The sequence below is a fragment of the Antechinus flavipes genome, chromosome 3 (assembly GCF_016432865.1).
Source record: "Antechinus flavipes isolate AdamAnt ecotype Samford, QLD, Australia chromosome 3, AdamAnt_v2, whole genome shotgun sequence".
Taxonomy (NCBI): domain Eukaryota; kingdom Metazoa; phylum Chordata; class Mammalia; order Dasyuromorphia; family Dasyuridae; genus Antechinus; species Antechinus flavipes.
The window spans coordinates 78,411,701-78,431,077 of NC_067400.1; the positions used below are offsets into that span (position 1 = coordinate 78,411,701).

Genomic DNA, 19,377 nt, shown 5'->3' on the forward strand with positions numbered 1-19,377 from the left:
TCTGACCTGTGTGATTCTTGGCAGGTCACTCAACCCTGTTGAGTTTTTCTCAGCTGTTAAAAGAATTGGAGAAGGAAATAACAAACTACTCCATTATCTTTGCCAAGAAAATCCCAAATAGGGTCCTGAAGAGTTGGACAGTACTGAACAAATTGGAGGATAACATACTCATGCTTTGGAAAGAAAATGAAAGTCCTTGGCCCCATTTTTAACAATAGAAAACAGATGAAATTTTAGGATTCCACTCTTCATCCATAAATCTGAATAGCGAAAAGGACAAACAGTAGGAGTTAAACAACAGGAAAAGTATGTTATAGCTAAACTAGGTAAACTATAATCCTGGAAAAGAGTTTAAAACAAAATGTTTAATTAATTATTGTAAAAGATATAATGAAAACAACAGTGAAAAGATTGTCTGTTGTACTTGATTTTCATTCAAGTAATTAAGCTTCATCAGGTTCAGACTTGGGTCATAACAGCTGTTTATAATAAAATCAATTTAAGTTGATCATGGACAATTTAAGGTGATCATGGACAAGTCACTTAAAATACTCTGAACCTCAATTTCCTCTTCTGTAAAATCAGTTTGATAGCAGTCCTTATCTCATAGGATCAATTAAGGTTTTTTTTTTTTTCCTTCCTTCCTTCCCTCCCTCTTTCCTTCCTTCCTTCCCTTCCTCTCTCCTTCCTTCCCTCCCTCTCTCCTTCCTTCCCTCCCTCTCTCCTTCCTTCCTTCCTTCCTTTCTTTTTTTTTCCTTCCTTCCTTCCTTCCTTCCTTTTAATTGAGGTCAAGTGGCTTACCCAGGGTCACACAGTTAAGTGTTTTCCTTCTAACTCCAGGGCTAGTTCTCTACCCACTGAGCCATCTAGCTGCCCTTAATGCCGTTAATTTCAATCACTATAGATAACTTTTGTTTTCCTCCCATTGCTTTGTCACTGAAGTGCACAATAGAGCCATATCTTTTGTGTTGTTTTAATTGTAACTTTCCATTGAAACTCTTTGTATTTTGCAATTATAAACAAATTTTATTGAAAATTCAAAAATTATGGTTCAAAATCACAGTAATCTGTGATGACCACATTAGCACCCTGGATACTTTAGAATCAGCTGGAGTCAGGATAAGCAAAGTCCTTGATCTTTATTCTTTGTGGACATGAGAAGAATGGCCACACCAATCCGGCCAGGAGTCACTCTGGCTTTCTCCTCCCAATCTCTCTATATACCAACAGATCAAGCCCACACAGAATGGTGGGGCGGGCCATTTCCAAGCAAATGCTAATAGAGTATTGTCCAAAAAGTAATTAGCCTCAAGTGCTCGGTTATCCAAGTACATCTGCTCAGAGATTCAGCCCTTTACAATGATCTTTTAAATGCCTTTAAGTTTGATGCCCAAATATCTAAGTGAATTAAGATACATAAAATTGAAAGGAATGTTAGATTTAATCATTCAGAGATCGTGCCTTGATGTACTATATTTTTCCTTTTTTTCTTCTTCTTCAGTTTTGTTATATTCAGTTCCAAGTCAAATTCTTACCCTATTGTCTAGCTACATAAATGCTGCCCTCTGGTGATAGATGTATGGTAGATTCTCCCCTAGTACTAAGAAACTAAACTTAATAATATCAAACTGAATCTACGCTGGTCTTGAATAATGGTGACATAATAAATACGATGATTTTACTTCTTTCACAAATTTAAGTCAGCAAAAAACCTCCAGAATCTCAATGAAGAAACTCATTTAGAAGACTAATAATTTTAGTAAAGCATCAGGATACAAAATAAACATGTAGAAATTATCAGTATTTCCGTATAATATGAATAAAAACCAGGAATAATAACAATAAGAGAAATTCCATTCAAAAAGCCACTACAAAGTGCACAAAATATCTGGGAGCTAACCAACAAAGACATGGACAGGATTTATATCAATACATTTACATTGCATTATGAAAATAAAGGAAGACAAATAATTGAAGAGTCTTCCTAGAAGGGAGATGTTGATGTAATATTTAAAATAATGATATTATTTAACATCTACTGGTCATCCTGCCATCTAGAGGAGAGGGTGGGGGGAAAGAAGGGGAAGATTGGAACAAAAGGTTTGGCAGTTGTCAATGCTGTAAAATTACCCATGCATATAACTTGTAAATAAAAAGCTATTAAAAATAAAATAAAATAATGATATTACTTAAACTGATTTACAAATTTCATTCCATATTAAACTTCTAAGAAGGTACTTTATAGAACTAGAAAAAATAACAAAATCCATTTGAAGAAATCAAATAACTAGAATCTTGAGAAAATTTTTAAAAAAGAAAATAGGAATACTTAAAAGAAGTTAAAAACAGAAACAAAAGCCCAATATTTTTTCAAAATATTCGTAGCAACATTTTTTGTGGCAACAAAGAACTGAAAATAATGTAGGTGCCTATCAATTGGGATTTTTGTTGTTATTGCTCTTGTTATACTTCATTCTCGAAGAGGACCGTGATATCAGGGAGGTGAAGCCATGACATGCAAATGAGTTGGATTTAACTGAGGGAGGGCTGGGCAAGGTCACCTGCCTCACTTTCCCTGCCAGAACCATCAGAGTCCAATGGCCAGATATAGATCAGGATACTTGGAGAAGGTCCTGGATGAAATGCCTTTGCTTGAAGACCCCCAAGAAGTGAGCCTACCACCCATTCCATTATGGAATAGTCCTAATTGTTAAGAATTTTTCTGACACCAATCTGAAATTTGTCTCTTTGTAGCTTCTACCCATTCCTCCTGATTCTGCGTTCTAGGACCAAACAGAACTCTAATCTTCTTTTCAAGCCCTCCAAATAGTTACCAAGTTGCCCCTAAGTCTTCTGTTCTTCCAGCTCAACATCCCCATTTCTTTTGAGATGTACAGGGTGTTCGGAGCCGGACTAGCACCTCTGATATGAAAACTTGCCGAGCTCTTTTCAGGGCTGCTCATACACCTCCAGTGTCCCCGACACCCAATTGTCAGCTGCAGCTTCAACTGTAGCATGTACTAGATGCTCTCTAGTTTATCCAGTTATGGATATCCTTCCTAGAATGCAGTACCCTAAACTAAATCTAACTATCTAGATGAACTCTGACAATGCCTGGAAACAGAAAAATAATCTCTTCATTTCTCAAAGCTTTGCTTCTCTTAATGCACCCAAGAGAATTCAATCATTTTTTTGTTCTTATCACATAATATTGCTAATTCATGCTGAACTTGCAGACCAATTTCCCCAACAGTTTTTATAAATAGTCTTTATTTCAATACTGGAGTTCTTTGTGTTTATTGAACAGTAGGATACTAGGTTTCGTTATTTCCATATATTGTATATCTAATCTCCTAAACTGATGTATTTTTAACTACTCCCAAATTATTTTGAAAGTTTCCATTTTGTAACAGAGTTCTAATATAGCTAAGATTCCATTCATTCTCATTATTTCCCTTGACATTTCTGACCCTTCCTCCATGATTTTTTTTGGGGGTGGGGTAGGGATGAGGAGGTTGGGGATGGGTTAAGTGACTTGTTAAGAATCATCCAGTTAATAAGTGTCCCAGGTTGGATTTAAACTCAGGTTTTCCTGACTCTAGCATTGGTGCTCTAACCACTGTACTACCTACCTGCCCTCTCCATTTCAATTTTTTATCTGATTCTAAAAAAACAATCTTTTGGTAGTCAATCTGGGCACAAAAAATTGGGGAGAAGAAATCAATTTCATGGGAAGACATAAGTAACAACTTGAAAAAGCTTGGAAGGTTTAATTGGACTGCAAGTTCAGCATGTTTTAAATTGTGCTAAGTGCTGGAGATACAAATAAAAGTAGTGTAACTGGCAGCAAATGGGGAGAAAAAATGTTAAATCTCTTTCAATAGATGCTTTGGAGCTCATGACTTCATCCTCCAAATAATGGCTAATGAATGATTCTAGAAGATCAATGATGAAATCTTCTATATCCACCACCTGCAGGGAGGCAATAGACTCGGGATGCAGAGATTTTTTTTAGATACAGTCAATAAAGGGAATTTGTTTTACTGGACCATGCATATTTATTATAAGGAATTTATTTTTTTTTTTTAATGACATAGGAAGAAAAAAATAAATTTGTTTCTTAAAAAAATTAAAAACAAAGGAAATATAGATCTTTCATATTCTTCAGTCTAAGAATTTCACTATAGGAGATATACCCAACGAGAAGGTCAAAGACAGAAATAAAGATCCAACATATACCAAAATGCTCACAGCATTTCTTAATTTCCTTACTTTTCTTCAAGTACCAGCTAAAAGCCTATTTAACACATTTTTCCCAATTCCCATTACTTTGATGCCTTCTAACTAGCTTTATAGTTAGTTTGTGCATAATTTTTTGCGTTTTGCCTTCTGCCTTAGACAGGTAGTTTCTTTGAAATAAAAACTCTCTTGTCCCTATTTGAATCTTCTGTATTTAGCACAGTGCCTAAGATATAGTAAGTTTAATAAATGTTTACTGACAATCAATCAAAACAAAAATAAAAAAATAGAAAAAAAGTGTAGCATGATTAAGAAAGTGATAAAATATTATCGTAAAACAAAAAATTTAAGTATAAAGAATTCAGAAATTCCTATGAATTGATACAATGACATATGAAGAACAGGCAAGGACAATATATACATTACTATAACAATGTAAATAAGAAGACCTTTAAAAGGAAATTGAATTCTTGAGTAATTGAAAAACTAGAAATGGTCTTCAAGGATGGTAATGAAATCTATTTTCCTTTCAGCAGATAAGATAGGATCAGGACTCCTAAAAGCTGGATTTTAAAATCGTTTTCCCTTTCAATCAGTCAAACAATAATTAACAAATATTTTTAAATGAGTTATTAGTATTCGATTTTTCTACAATCATATATAGAAACAATTTTTAATATTCATTTAAAAAATTGTGAGGTCCAAATTTTCCTTTTCTTCCTACCCCACTGTCATTGAGAAGGCAATTTGATGTAGTTTGTACATGGGTAGTTATGCAAAACATCAATAAATATTTATTAAGCATCAACTATGTGCCAAGTAAGGAATGAGGATACAAAAAGAGGAAAAAGACAGTTCCCACTCTGAAGGAGCTTACAATCTAATAGGAGAGCCAATGTGCAAACAAATATAAACAAAGCAAGTTATTCATAAGATAAATAATTCATAAAAAAGGCACCAAAATTAAGAGTTAGCCAGAGAGAATGCCCAACCTAGAGAAGAGATTTCTTGCTGGAACACCCAGGAGCCCAGTGTAATTGTACTCAAAAGTACCTGTCAAGGAGTAGGGTGCAAAAAGACAGAAAGGTAGGATGGGACTCAGCTATGAATCACTTTGAATGCCAAACAGTATTTTTGTATTTGATCCTGGAGACAATAGGGAGCCACTGGAGTTTATTGAGAATGATATAATTGTTCCTGCATTGTTTGCTTTTTGACCACGGGGAAGTCAAAAATTCCCTGAGCCTATTTCTTTAGCTCTAAAATGAAAACTAAGCTAAAAAAACTAATCTCCCTTCCAAATATAAATTTCTTATTAATACAATATGGATATTTAAGGGTGACCAAAAAATAGCAGCAATTCCTTTAAACCAAAAAAAAATTTTTAAATGGTAGGCATCTAAGTTTCTGCCTTTATTTCCTGGTGCAAGCTAGCAACAAAGAAAGCTAACCATTCTTACTCTATTCCTTGATTCTTCAGTTTCTATTGGGGTATTAGCTACTGTTTGTTCCTACTCAAGTGACAGTTAACCAGCATTTATTAAAAAAAACATTATGTGACCAGTACTTTACAAAGACAAATATGAAATAGCCCTTATTTTCAAGTTGCTTACATGTAATCATGTACATGTAGAGGGACAGGCAAAATATACGGAAAATAAATACTTAGTGCTTTGTGGGGTGGGAGATTTGTTCTGAGCTGTAAAGGAAGAGGGATTCTGAAAAGTAGAGGTTTTGGAAAGATGGGTTGAACAGAGGGGTATGTATTTGACCCTAGAGGCCATAAGGAACCAGCAGTTTGTTGAGCAGTAGAGGACACAATGCTCAGAGCACTGGGCTTGGAGTTAATACCCGAGTTCAAATTTGGCTTCAGACAATAGCTGTATGATCCTGGGCAAGTCCTTAACCTATTTGCCTCAATTTTCTCCTCTAAAATGAGAATAAGGGGACATACCTCTTAAAGAGTTGTGTGAATCAAAGGACAGTAAAAGCTATTAGCAAGCCAGAGACATAGTAAGCAGTATGTTAGTTGTTCTTGTTAAGCAAGTGCCAAAGTGTGAACTTAAAAATGATTGCCGTAGTTCAAGCAAATCAAAGTTGACATAAATGTGGTTCATGGCTTTAGGAGTGGAGGTAGCAGATACAAGAAATTTTGTGGATGTAGAAACAAGCCATGCTGTGGTGGTTCAGGTCCACCTCTTACTGTCCCCTTTCCAGTGCTTTGTGCTAAGCTCTTTTCCCTAAGCTTGATTTGGTTACCATTTTTCATTATTTCTTAAAAATCTTCCTTTCTCTGAATTGTATGTTTCTGTTGCATCTTGTATACAATATTCCTTTACATTCACATGACAGACTTCTCCTTCTCCAGTAAATGAAATCCACCATTTTATTCTTTGCTTTCATAAAAAGCACTTTCACATCACATCCTTGGAAGAAACTAAAACTTCAGCATCTAGGTACTACTCAATGTAGTCAAAATGAGAGCTATTAAAGACTGTAGCCGAAGAAGGCCACATTTCATGCAAGGTCATGTCCAGCCAGGTAGCTGAAACCAGTTGGTTCCAAATAAACTAAGGCAGGTGAAATTGCCTAGTCCTCCCTCAAAAAAATCCAATTCATTTGAACACCATAGCATCCCATGCCAACCATCACTAACAACCTAGTCATTTTATCTGTGCTATTGATCTCAATTGGTCACCATTCTGGAAAGCAATTTGAAACTGATCCCAAAGTTGGTTAAAAAAAAAAAACCACACACACCCATTACCAGGCCTATATCCCCCAAAGGGATTAAAGAGGTAAATGTATAAATATAAAATATTTAGAAGAGTTCTTTGTGGTGGCCAAAAAAAAAAAAAAAAAAAAAAAAAAAAGAGACTAAGGCAGGGTTTCCTTCAAGAAACAAATTTCAGTGTGGGAATCTAAGAGATTGTGCTGTGACAAAATAAAGTTTTGGAGATCTGTGAATTGCAGAGATGCAAAGTATAACATCAGAGAGAAAAATGCAGTATGAGCAGTGTGAGTCCAAAATAATTAAGATAAAAAAACATACCAACTCATGTCCCGGCAGAGATAATCAACTTATGAGTATACATCACTTGTGCTTTGGATAAAACCAGTGGAAATTTTTTCCAGCCTGCAGACTTTTGCTCAGTGTAGGAGAGAAAAAAGGGATTGTGGTAAATAAGATAATTTTTTAGATGTTGATTATTTCAATGCAACTTACTAAGTGGTGCTATTGCCCTGAACAAAACTCAAGCAATCAATCAATGTGCTGGAGGAGTGGCCAAAAAAATAAAAATTGCATCATATTGTTAATTATCATTTTGACTTCAAATTTGGCTTCACTTACTAGCCATGACCCTGAGCAAGCCTGTTTCACCTGTAAAGATAAATCGGAGAGAAATGGCAAAATACTTCATTAAGTTTGCCAAGAAAATTGTTAAACCCAGATCATTGCTCTTAGCTTAAAACTGATCCAGAGAGAAAAAGCATTTAGCTACTTAACAAGTCATCTCCCCTAACAGCCTCCTTTTCTTCCCTCACAAAATCAGATTCAGCATGCTAAGGCTTGAAGCTTTTCAGTTCTCAAACCCTAAGATCCTATTCCTGGAATATTACTTAACCTTTATTTCAAAAATATATGGAAATACTTTTCCCCCAATCTTGCAAGAGAATAGGAAAATCTGTTAAAGCATTCCTGTAGATAATGGTAAATCAATGAAAGTTAGCAAAGTGAAAGTTAGCAAAGTAGCTTGGGGAAAATAAGTTAATGTGAAAATAAATCTAGGCCTACTTAACTACTTTTAAGACCAGAGACTCAAAAAGTCTTGCTTGCAAATATTTTTATTTAAATGCAATTTATGAGGATGGTAGGTTTTTAGATCTTATTGAAGGCAGCAACATCCATGGATTGCACGTAGTCTTCAAAGGCAGTTATCTGTTCCTCTAGCATATCTGTCCCAACTTTATCATCTTCAACTACGCACTGTATCTGAAGCTTCTTGATGCCATATCCCACTGGAACAAGTTTAGCTGGGAGGGAAAAATATACAAGATAAGATGCCAGTCCTAGCACAAATTCATGTCAGGTGTCAATAATTAAGATGTTTCAACTTACAAGAGCCCCAGACCAAGCCATCTGCCTGAATGCTTCTGACACATTCCTCTAATTTTGCCATATCAGTCTCATCATCCCAAGGTTTTACATCCAGTAAGAGTGAAGACTTGGCAACAATTGCAGGTTCTAAAGACAAAAAATTTAAAAGCTTTATATTAGTAAATTTTTTTAATTCTTCAAAATCTTCTAAATTAAATGCAATCTTCTCCCCAGTGAAACTTCCCTTCTACTAAACAGTAATCTGCATTTTCTATTTTATGTACCTAATTTCCCCCCACAGAACTATATACTGAGAAGGATTTGTCATTTTTTCACACAGCTTCTTGTTCTAATAAGGAACTCAGCTGTGGAAGAAATAAACTAATGACATCTAATTGATTAAAACACTGCTCAAACTATTCAAATTGGAAAGATTAAGATCAACTAGCAGAAAGTTATCCCGAACCTTTCAAGTTATTATTATTATTTTTAAATAACTTTTTTATTGATAGAATGCATGCCAGGGTAATTTTTTACAGCATTATCCCTTGCATTCACTTCTGTTCCGATTTTTTCCCTCCCTCCCTCCACCCCTTCCCCCAGATGACAAGCAGTCCTTTACATGTTGAATGGGTTGCAGTATATCCTAGATACAATATACGTGTGCCCTTTCAAGTTATAAGAACTAAGAATATTCTTATTCTTACCATATTCTTAGTTCTATGGCCACCAAATAAAAAATTTGTTTGATTAATGTCTTGATGTGCCACAGTGCCATAATTATAACCATGAATTGTTACTGTATTTTAGAGCTAAATTCTAACAGAACACAGAATAAATTTTTTATTTTATAACACGAGATTGCCAAAAAATTCAGTATTAACTTTCCCTAATAAAATGTCTGTCACACAAGGAACCCACTTCCTTTGTATTAGAAAGAGGAGATTTAACAGTGTAACAGTTTCTCTTCCACAGTGGAATACAACAACTGCTACAGATGAAAGCAGCTGCAGACCAGTAGCTGTGGAATCTTTTTGTTTCTATCTCTTAGAATTCCAATAGGAAATGCAGGGGCTGGTGCAACCAGAAGCTTCAAGTTTACATGGAGTAAAGTAATCATGTTAGTTCTGAGTACTAAAACTTTACTGACAAAGTTTATAACATGTTCCGGCTTCCCTCTCAAGAACTATAATTTGTAAGGTGGGGCATTAAGACAACCTACTTTTAGATTTCTTTGATTCATACTGAGCAAGGCGTTCTTCTCTTAGCTTCTTTGCTTCTTCACTTTCCTGCGAAGAGAATTAAATACGTTTCAGGGCATTAATTTGTTATTAAAATTAGTTAACAATTCACATAGAAAATAGACCAGCCAATCAGAAAAAAAGCAATTCCATCACGAATTCAGCCGAAAGATGGTGATTTGATTTTATTCATCATGTAGCCAGTATTAAATTATTATATAACTGTATCATCCAATTTTTTTTGAACCCCTCTAAAACACACCCAAAATTAACATCAGTGTTCCCACTATCACTTATTTGTGAAAACATAATCCTACAGTTAGTAACTAGCTGCCAACTACTGAATCCATTTAAAAAGGATCCTGTATCTGAGGATTTCCCCCAAGTTTTTCTTCTGTTATCAACACATTCTACTTAATACCATACATACCTCCTCATCATCAGACCCAAAGAGATCAATGTCATCATCATCTTTGCTATCTGTAGCTCCACCACTTCCAGTGGTATCTTCTACATCAGCAGGTCCATACTTGCTCAAAGCCTTCTTCTTTCCTGGCAAGCTTAAAAGAAAAATATACTATCACTTTCAATTTAACTTCAAATGCTAAAATTGAGGTCATGAAATCAAATTTGTATCAAAGCACTAAGGACTTTTGCCAAGGTCTCACATAAGCCTTTTCAACAATTTGAAAAGTAATAAATATAAGACCTAAAAAGTAGCATTTTCTCCAATACTAACAATCAAGATGCATTTTCTGTTAAAACCTAATTCAGAAGCTGAAATGGATTACTTTTGACCTAGTTTTTAGGAATTGTAATTATACCACATGGGGGAAGTGCATGAATCTCTCTCTTACTCTCTATAAACAGGATAACTTTAGCATTACTTTATGTCAATAAAATTTTAGTACTCAAACTAACATTTCTACTTTACCCCATGTAAATATTTTCACTTTTGAAATATCCTCACACCCAAACCACTCTGCTACCCTGGGAGACATTATATGGGATACTCACTATGATTTAATCTTTCAGTATGAACATTTTTGTTTGAGATTTCATAACAGTATGTTCAGTTGCGCTCTTAGTGAACTGGTTGTCCATTTCCCCAAACTTACACCCTTGTTGGCAGTTTCAGAAGCATGGCCAAGGATTGAATGAATGAGCCATAGATGAACTACCCCTCTCACCCCAGAGGTGGCCCCCCCAGGTCAGGGTCGAGGCATATTGGCAGGACAGTGTGGGGAAAACTTGAATTGCTGTTGTCCATGTTCTACCTGTTCTGTGAAAAAATGGAGGACTTCAGTCTCTTGGCCTAGCAAGGTGGCACAAGCAATTAATTAGCTTACAACATCTCAGCACAACTAGAATGGCCTAGGTCAGATGTGGAATGTGAAAATCCTCTCTAAGTGGCTTTCCTTTGGGCGCGGCTCACTCGTCGGCCCAGCCTCACCTGGCCTTCTGCTTCTCGTAGTACTTGATGTGGTTGTACCAGCGCAGAGCGTGGTACAGCTCGGCGGGGGGCGGACCCGAGACGGCTTCAAACACCACAATGTCGGCCTGGGACGGCACGTACCTGCGGAACCAAGAGGGGGGTCAGGAGCAGTCGGCATGCCGAGTACGGGGTCGCCCTAGGGGCGGAGACAGCTAAAAGGTTGTTTAAATTTGTCTCCGGGAAGGCAGAAGATTCAAGACGGCGCCCACGTGGGGCAGAATCAGGGTCCGGGGTCACTGGAGTGTGCAACTTCACCCCTCTATCTGCTGAGGCGCAGTGACTTTCCGAGGGCCGCGCGGCCCAGCCAGGACCCGCCCCCTTCCCGCGGCGCTTCGGCCACGTGTCCTTTCCAAGGCCTTTCTGCCCAGACCGCAGCGGCTTCCTTTACCTACCCACCACTCCTGAGTGACCTTCCGGACATGCCCGTTTCTCTTCCTCCTCCTCCCCAACGGTGCCCTCCAGCCCGCTTTTCATCAGGCCGGGCCAGCCCGTCATCGACCACCCGCGCTGCACCCACCAGGCCTCGCGGTCCTCGCTCACCCTTCGATGTAGCTCTTGTCCGCTAAGAAGTCGTTGAGATGCTGCAAACCAGCAGGTGTCTTGAGATCTCCGAAGCCCATGGTGATGGTGGCGGAAGGGACTGGGTAGAGGCAGAGGCGGCGGCGGCGGCGGCGACTGAGGAGCTCAGCCCGGGAGAGGAAAAGAGCGCCGCGTGCGAATACACTAGCGCCGGCCGCCGAGTAAAAAAAAGGACCGCGCGCACGCAGCACCTTCCTTATATAGGTCAGTGTGAGTATCCTTCCGCTGCGCCACGCAAGGAAGGGGAGGGCGGAGTTCAAAGGGCAAAGTCCTCTGTAGTACCCGCCCCCATTTGGCCTTTACAATTCATTAATTTAGTGTTAAAACCTCAAGTGACTCTCCCGGCACTTGTTTCCCCAGTGGGCAGATAGGAAAGAATAAAAATAGTCATTTCGAAAATTTTCGCCTTCCTCCAGTATCTCTCACAGGCACCGGAGACATTCGAAGTTCTGGGAGCCTGGGATAGAGGATTACCGAGACGTCAGCCCGCGGCTCCGAAGATTGCCGAACCAGGCTGGCCCCGCCTCCTCCAGAGTCGCCTGACTGACATGTCCGAGTCCGGCCCCTCCCCACAGGCCGGAAATTGCCGAAGGCTTTCTCCCCTTAACCTGGTTTAGTTCGTACCGGTGGACGGAAATTGCCGAAGCCGCCATAGAGAATAAAGGACGGGGTAACTGAGGGGCTGCTCCGGTCCTGCAGGCCCAACGGTGCCGACGCCTCCCCTTGCCCCCCCAGAAGGTAAGGCCGAGCGTAGGAAGGGAGGGTGGCTGGAGGGGCGCCGTGTTGGCCGGCTCCTCGGCCCGCAGAGCCTCAGCCTCCTCTTGTCCTTGAGTCCAGGTCAGCCAGAGTCCCCGCCTCCGAGCCGCGGAGCCTTACGGCCGGGCGGCGCAGATGCCCTTGGTCCTCGTGCGCCTCTTCCGAGGCCGAGCAGCGGGGCCGCAGCCTGGCCTAGATCCGGGGTCACGTACTAGCCTCGGGTCAGGCCCCGGACCTGGGTGACCTCCGACAGCGGGGAGGGCGGCGCGGCCTGTGGTCCTGAGGCCCTGCCGGGACGTCACAGCCTCTTGCCGGGGCCAGCCCCTATCTCCCGGAGGGGAACCTTTAGGGCCAAGGAACCTCTCCAGGGGATCACTCCTCCGGAGAGGGGCCGAGAATTTGGCGTCACTTGACTACCTTGCTGAGAGCTTGAAGTCATTCAGCCCGATCGCCCCCTTTTATACCGAGCGAGGCCCAGTGACTGCTCTAGAGCACCGGGATTGACTTTGAATTACGTGGGGTAAAAAATTTAATTATCAATCAGTATCTACTGTAGAAGCTCAACAGATGAGATGACTGAGATCCAGAAAGGTGATGAGACTGGTCCAGAATCATACAGAGTAAAGAGAGGATGAACCTGTTGTTCCAGCTCCCAGGTGTTGGGCCGGGAATCTAGAAGCCCGGAGTCCAGATTTCTCTCTCACTTAGGAGCTTCGTGACCCACCATATATTTCTTTGCATTTTGGGTTTTTGCCCCCGTCGGTAATCTTTATAAATACTCTTGAGTAACCAAAATATTGAATTGAGCAGAATTCTTTGATTGGGAGGACGCCTCACCATTCTGGAAAGATGAATTTATCGGGTCATTATCAGTACCTTTTGAGAGCAAAACTTATTGCAAATTAAGGAGGATTTGGGCTAGGAACGATTTGGTTTTCAGTGATTGAATTTATTACACAAATCATTTTTTAGAGATTGTGACAGTTTGCTCTGGTAGGAACCCTAAATGATTTATCAGGTCTTTACTTGATACATGAGGAAACAGACAACTTCCTTCGACTTTGTTGTGTATCCTTTCTGAAAATGTCACAAATGTCCCATCAGCATCTCCTATTCTTTGAAGGAGTAGGATCATTTGGCATTGCATTAGGAACTATGAAAGGGAGAGAGAATACAAAATAATTCCTGTGTTTAACAAATTGCAGGCTTTGTCTATTGACAACATAAACTTTTGGGGAGATGGAGAGAGTGATCTTTGTCTCTCCAGTTGCTTTGCATAGATTGTCATTTAGTAAATACTTATTGAATTGGTCAGGGAAGACTTTTGAGGGAAACTGGGTATGACATTGTACTTGACACTTTATAAAAATCTTCACATTTCTGGTGGCATTTTATGTAATAACAAATAATTTCTACAAATTGATGAATAGTGTGAAAACAAAATTAGAAATACAGTAGGAAAAATATGGAAAGAACTCAGTAAATGCTGAAGAATTGTAATTCAGTTTTTACTTTTCCCACCTATTGGAGAGTTGACCCAAAGGCAGATAACTTTTACTTGGAAATATGGGTATGCTTAAAATAACAGCAACTTCTTATGGGAACTGGGTAGGATTAACTAAATAGGACAAAAAAAAAGTTTATTTTACAGAAGTCAGCCCTGAGGAAAGTGAGTAGATAATAGATTATAAATTCTGAGTAGAGATTTGGGCTTAATGAGATTTTCACTTTATGTTTAAATATGTACTCAAAAATTTATAATTATTTTGATATCGCTTTACTGATGAAATCAAAATTTTTAAGTGGGAACAACATTGATTTGGAAAATCCTATTTAGCCCATAATTTGAATCTTCTGTTTGATTCATATAAGACAATGTTTTTTAAAAGACAAATTTTTCTTAATAAAAATTGTTTGAATTTTAGAGATCTGGTTTGGAATCCTACCTCTGAAACTAATTGGCCATACTAGTTTCCTTATATATATATTAAATGGAAAAAAATAATAGCCATAATACTACTCAAGATTGTTGGGAGGTTAAAATGAGATGATAATGTGTAAGTCTTTGTAAACAGCAAAATACTGCACAAATGTTATTAATGCCAAGAATAGGCTGTGAGTGAATTTTACAGAAAAATTAAACTATCCCTAAAAGTTGGGAAGAGGGAATAAACATTTATTTAGCTCTTAGTATGTATGTGTCTGGCACTATGCTAAGCACTTTTTTTTTTCTTTTTAAAGCAAATATCTCATTTGTTTCTAACAACAGCCTAGGAAAGTAGGTACTGTTGTTGTTATCTCCATTTCACAGTTGAAGAATTAAGGCAGAGGTGAATTGACTTACCCAGAGCCACACAGAAAGTATCTGAAGCTCGATTTGAATACATCTTCCCGATTCCAGGCCTAGTACACTGCATCACCAGTTCCCTTCAAAGGTAGTGAGGTAAAAATGCTTCTCTGACCTTAATAGGGACTGTGTAACAAAAGAGCCGTGAGTTGTAAATGGAAGTCTTTATTTTTCCATGCTGTTTTATACAGACATTGAAGGTTTTTTGGTGGCAAAGAGATAATATCAAGTTTCCTGTGACAATGACTTTGAATCACAAATTCTGGCAAATGCCAGTAAGCATGCTAGAAGAACAGACAGGCTTTAATTGTGATGGTCAAAAGGACCATACTTGCTAAGTGCCAGAGAAATTTATCAAGTTGTGGTTTTTGTTTTGTTTTTAATTCAGCCACAGCAATTTAGGCTTTTGGCGAATCATAGAAGGTTGAAGTCTGTAGATCGTCCACTACAGTTAAATCATGAATCACTGAACTTTGTATCTAGCTGACTCTTGATTATTTATACTACTACTCATTTTTTAAATTGTTATATTTGATTTGGAAAGTAAATTTTTTTTTTTGTAACAGTATCTTTGTACAAAAAACCTTAGCTTCTTAATTTATATTTTCTTTAAGTAGATCCTATAACTATTTTAAGCATTCCATATATGCAAATACCTACTAATTTAGGAGAAGTACTTCAGAAGTAGGGAAGAGGAAGAAAACTAGTTTTTGGCATTAAAAAAAAATTCAGTTGATAATCTACATGTGGTATATTGAGAGTTGATTTTTTAAGGTTTTAATTTATTGACCTTTCAAAGTCCTACATAGTTGCTAAATTTTAAGTGCCTTGAAGTTATTGTATGGAAAGTTTTTCAGTACATAGTTTAAGAGAGTCCTTCATGATATTGAACAATCCTATTCTTGGCTAAAAGAATATTGTATGTGAAGGAAGCTATATGCTTTAAAGCTTTGTGAATGATAGTTCCTTCGTTTCAAAGAAACAGCATTCAGTATTTAATAATATTGCTACTTAAAATAAATAGTACTTCAGGTTTTTTAATCATCTCTTTTAATTTGCCATGTAATTTCATTTCACTTAGCTGAAGGTTAAAGTAATCATAGCTATTTAATAGTATGTACTGTTATATAAAATTTATTTATAACATTTTAATGGAATTGTTATTCAGCAGTATGAACTTTTACAAAGTAAAGGTGTAAAAATCTTAAAAAAAAAAAAAAAGTTAGCTATTAGAATATTTTCCTACAAAGAACCTTAAAATTTCTGCTTCTTTTTTAGCAACATGTTACGACTACCTGTACGGAAGGCCTTAACTGGCCTTATTCAGTGTCCTAAAGGATGTGGTGAGTATTCTTTTTAAGTTTGTTCTTATGGAAGAAAAATGCTTTTTAATAAATATGTGGAGTTAAACTGTTCAACTCTGTTAAATCATAAAAATAACTTAGAATTTCCTATATGTGTAAATAGTTCTAAAAATGTCTTCTTTTAGGTTCTTAAATGTTTAGTGAATTGCATTATGAGTACAAAATTGATTTTGTTTCTGCAAAAATAGAAATATATTGGCTAAATTAAATAGGATATTTCTCAATTGATATGTTTTTGAAATTTTAAGATGAACTAAAAAGTAATCAAGAAAGTTTTTCAAGATTGGCACTAGAACTAGCTATCAGATTTTCTACCAACATACATACATATATATATATATATATATATATCTGTATCTGTTTAATTCTGTTTTGATAACCTACTAGCTTAGTGCCAATATCATTTACTGATAGAATGAATTAATAGATAGATAGAATTGCCACTTCTCAATGTAAAAATTGGCAAGTGTGAAAATGTATCTTTTGGTTATATGTAATCTCTTGTATTAATTCAGTATTTTAAAATCAGTTTTTCTTAGCTTAGTGGTTAGAGTAAACAAATCCATTATCCTATGCCATAGCAGATTCAACTCTAGTTAACTTGAATTCCCAACTCAATGTTTTTGATGGTCAGTGCGAACAACTGCCACAGCAGCCAGCAACTTGATTGAAGTGTTTGTTGATGGTCAACCTGTCATGGTGGAACCTGGAACTACAGTGCTCCAGGTAAACATGAACTCAAAGTTCTAAGCATTTTCTTTGTTGTTTTAATTTAATAAAGCTTATTTTTTAATGTTTTTCTTTCAAGATGTTAAGATTTCTTGATAGATATTGTGTAATGTCTAAGTATTTATGGAGCTAATAGAAAAACATAATTGAAATTTAATATAACTGTAAACTATCCCTGCTTATTCTAACTTGATTTATTATCCTTTATCCTCTTTGTGTGCTCTATGCTCCATTCAAACTCATTTTGTCTTCCATTCCATGTATCCAGCATATTATTTCTCTTTTCCTCCATTTCTCTATCTTTTGAAGTCCTTCATTTCCAATAGGTGCCAGCTCAAAGGCAGCCTTTCTCTTCATTCCTTTTCTGATTCTCTCATTTCCCATCTGGAAGTGGAATGGAATATTTCTGGCCTGAAATATCTTGTGTTGCTCTTTTACACTCCCTCCCTTCCCCCTCTTTGTACTCAATCATATGCTAAACTTTATCTAGTACAAATGCTTTTCCCCTGCCAGATTATAAGATCATTTTTTATCTCTGTATCCCTAGTGCCATACCCACATACCTAATATTTATTAAATTTAATTATTCTATTACTGTTTTTTCATAGTCCTATCATATCCATTTCTCTAACTTATTCTAACAAAAGTACAAAAATATTTGTAGTTTAAAATATACCAACTTGACTTTCACTTAAAAGGACAGTAAATGTATTTTTTCTTTCTTAGCTAGCATAAAATCATGTGCCCCAGGCAAGCTTTCTATAAAAGTTTTCCATATCATGTACCTCTTGAATATTTTCCCTTTGTTACCTGTATATTTTTGGTTTTACATTTGTGAGTTTTATTTGATGTGAAGGGTATATATTTTTTCCTTTAGATTGATTTCTATATTCAATATTTAATCACCTGAATTCATTAGTTCCAAGGTCTAACAAATATATTGACAGCCATGGGGGGAAGAAATTACTTTCTATGTAGTAGTCAACTTAGAAGGTAAATACTCCTTTTTCTTATATAACCTAACTTCTTTATTTCCTAGGCCTGTGAGAAAGTTGGCATGCAGATTCCTCGATTCTGTTATCATGAAAGGTTATCTGTTGCTGGAAATTGTAGGATGTGTCTTGTGGAGATAGAAAAAGCCCCTAAGGTACTTGTTATTTTAAAATATTGCACTCCATTTTATGAAGAAAAAAAAAAAACCTAAAATAATCATGCTTTATAGTATGTTTTTGAGTGAAAGTGATCTTTGTTGGGTGGGCAGGAGGCATCATTATAATTTACAGATTGAGAAAATAGCTTTAATTTTCTGAAATGACTTGTCCAAAGTCATCTAGCTATTAAGTGGTGGGACCTGGTTGAAATGATTTCTTCTTACTCCTAGTTGAGTTCTCCATGTTATAAGCATGTTTGGGTTCTTTATTTCATTTGCTACTAGGAGGAAAAGAGCGACAGGAGCATTGTTTCCATATAGACCATGCATTCCAAAAGTGAACAGCACAACTCCAATGAGAGTCATTTCCTTTGGTCTTTACAAATCTACAATTCAACCCCTAAGGTTAGAAAACAAAAAAATTTCCACTTAAAAAGTCCTAGTTTGGGGGCAGCTAGATGGTTCAGTGGATAGAGCCCCAGCCCTGAAGTCAGGAAGACTTGAGTTCAAATCTGACCTTAGACACTTAACACTTCCTAGCGGTATGACCCTGGGCAAGTCACATAACTTCAATTGCCTCAGCAAAAAAAAAAAAAAAAAAGTCCTGGTTTGTAACTTGTCTAGGATTAACAGATTTCAAGGCCAGCTACCACTAGTCTTTAAATAGTAGCTATAGCAAGAAACAGTGGATTGTAATGGAAGGCCACTTGTTGAGAGTCAGGACCCAGTTTAAATGTCAGTTCTGCTACCTATGTATTCTTAAGACAATTCATTTTTCTGATCCTCAAATGCTGCATCTATAAAATGAAGGGATTGGATTAGAGAACCTCTTAGATTTCCTCTCAGCTCTAAATTATGATCCTGTGTTGCTTTCAAATCTTAATCAAAATACCTAGCACCATGTTTTTATCTCTGTCCCTGAAATTAATGATTTGTGGACCTTTATCAGAAGTTCAGTTTACTTGATCTTTATAGACACTTAAATATTCCTTGGCATGCGGGAGTTTTAAGTACTTTAGAGAACTTCCAGCCCAGGGGTCACTAAACCTCAAAGATCTGGGGGGTTAAGAAGAGGCTCCTCCCTCCACCCCTTTTCTCCCCCCCTCCCCTCCTCCCCCCCGAGATAGACAGATAGTCAGGACAGAAATTTAAAGAGAGACCAAGCAAGAAGGAGCAGCCCACACAAATGCATATAGAGAGCTGAACGTGGACCCACTTCAGGGACATAAGCTGGAGAGAAAAGTAAATTAAAAAAAACAAAACCAGTATTCAAAATTATCATCACCCTAGAGATACCCATAATAGCTATAAATAGAGACTTAATGGGGGAAAAAAATGGACTTTACACAAATATTACATACATAAATACCTAAAAAAA

General features: G+C 37.3%; 2 protein-coding genes and 2 non-coding genes across 7 annotated transcripts in view; 1 reads left to right on the forward strand and 3 right to left on the reverse strand.

The window, feature by feature from the left end:
- Positions 1-8,067: 8,067 nt before the first annotated feature.
- Positions 8,068-11,833, reverse strand: EEF1B2 (eukaryotic translation elongation factor 1 beta 2). 3 transcript variants are annotated; one of them, XM_051983708.1, is made up of 6 exons: positions 11,615-11,833; positions 11,033-11,155; positions 10,010-10,139; positions 9,561-9,627; positions 8,360-8,485; positions 8,068-8,274 (listed from the first exon to the last, which is right to left on the reverse strand). In XM_051983708.1, exons 1-6 carry the CDS (start codon positions 11,692-11,694, stop codon positions 8,120-8,122), a joined length of 681 nt encoding a protein of 226 aa, XP_051839668.1. In that variant the 5' UTR covers positions 11,695-11,833; the 3' UTR covers positions 8,068-8,119. The 3 variants fall into 3 exon arrangements, with proteins under 3 accessions (XP_051839668.1, XP_051839669.1, XP_051839670.1); XM_051983709.1 differs by lacking the exon at positions 11,615-11,833 and adding an exon at positions 10,770-10,856 and having other exon boundaries at positions 11,033-11,131; XM_051983710.1 differs by lacking the exon at positions 11,615-11,833 and adding an exon at positions 10,770-10,861 and having other exon boundaries at positions 11,033-11,130.
- LOC127558509 (small nucleolar RNA SNORA41) lies at positions 9,234-9,367 on the reverse strand. The gene has a single exon (XR_007952888.1). It is a non-coding gene; the product is annotated as a small nucleolar RNA SNORA41 (small nucleolar RNA).
- LOC127558501 (small nucleolar RNA SNORD51) lies at positions 9,705-9,783 on the reverse strand. The gene has a single exon (XR_007952880.1). It is a non-coding gene; the product is annotated as a small nucleolar RNA SNORD51 (small nucleolar RNA).
- Positions 11,834-12,211: 378 nt separating the features above from the next.
- The window catches only part of NDUFS1 (NADH:ubiquinone oxidoreductase core subunit S1), a 29,185-nt gene continuing 22,019 nt past the window's right edge, over positions 12,212-19,377 (forward strand). Inside the window, exons 1-5 of one of the 2 annotated variants that reach the window (XM_051983706.1) lie at positions 12,212-12,391; positions 14,721-14,852; positions 16,035-16,099; positions 16,755-16,846; positions 17,889-17,996. In XM_051983706.1, coding sequence (XP_051839666.1) covers positions 16,039-16,099; positions 16,755-16,846; positions 17,889-17,996 — 261 coding nt within the window. In that variant the 5' untranslated portion in view covers positions 12,212-12,391; positions 14,721-14,852; positions 16,035-16,038. The remainder of the gene's footprint in view (positions 12,392-14,720; positions 14,853-16,034; positions 16,100-16,754; positions 16,847-17,888; positions 17,997-19,377) is intronic. The other variant, XM_051983705.1, reaches the window with a different exon arrangement.

Bases quoted from the DNA above. Each gene is read 5' to 3' on its own strand.
- EEF1B2 (XM_051983708.1), bottom strand. From the start codon at position 11,694: ATGGGCTTCGGAGATCTCAAGACACCTGCTGGTTTGCAGCATCTCAAC. The intron at 10,140-11,032 runs GTGAGGCTGGGC...TTTTCTTTTAAG, and splicing joins TACGAGAAGCAGAAGGCCAG to CTTGCCAGGAAAGAAGAAGG. The intron at 9,628-10,009 runs GTATGTATGGTA...TTCTCTTCGCAG, and splicing joins TTGGGTCTGATGATGAGGAG to GAAAGTGAAGAAGCAAAGAA.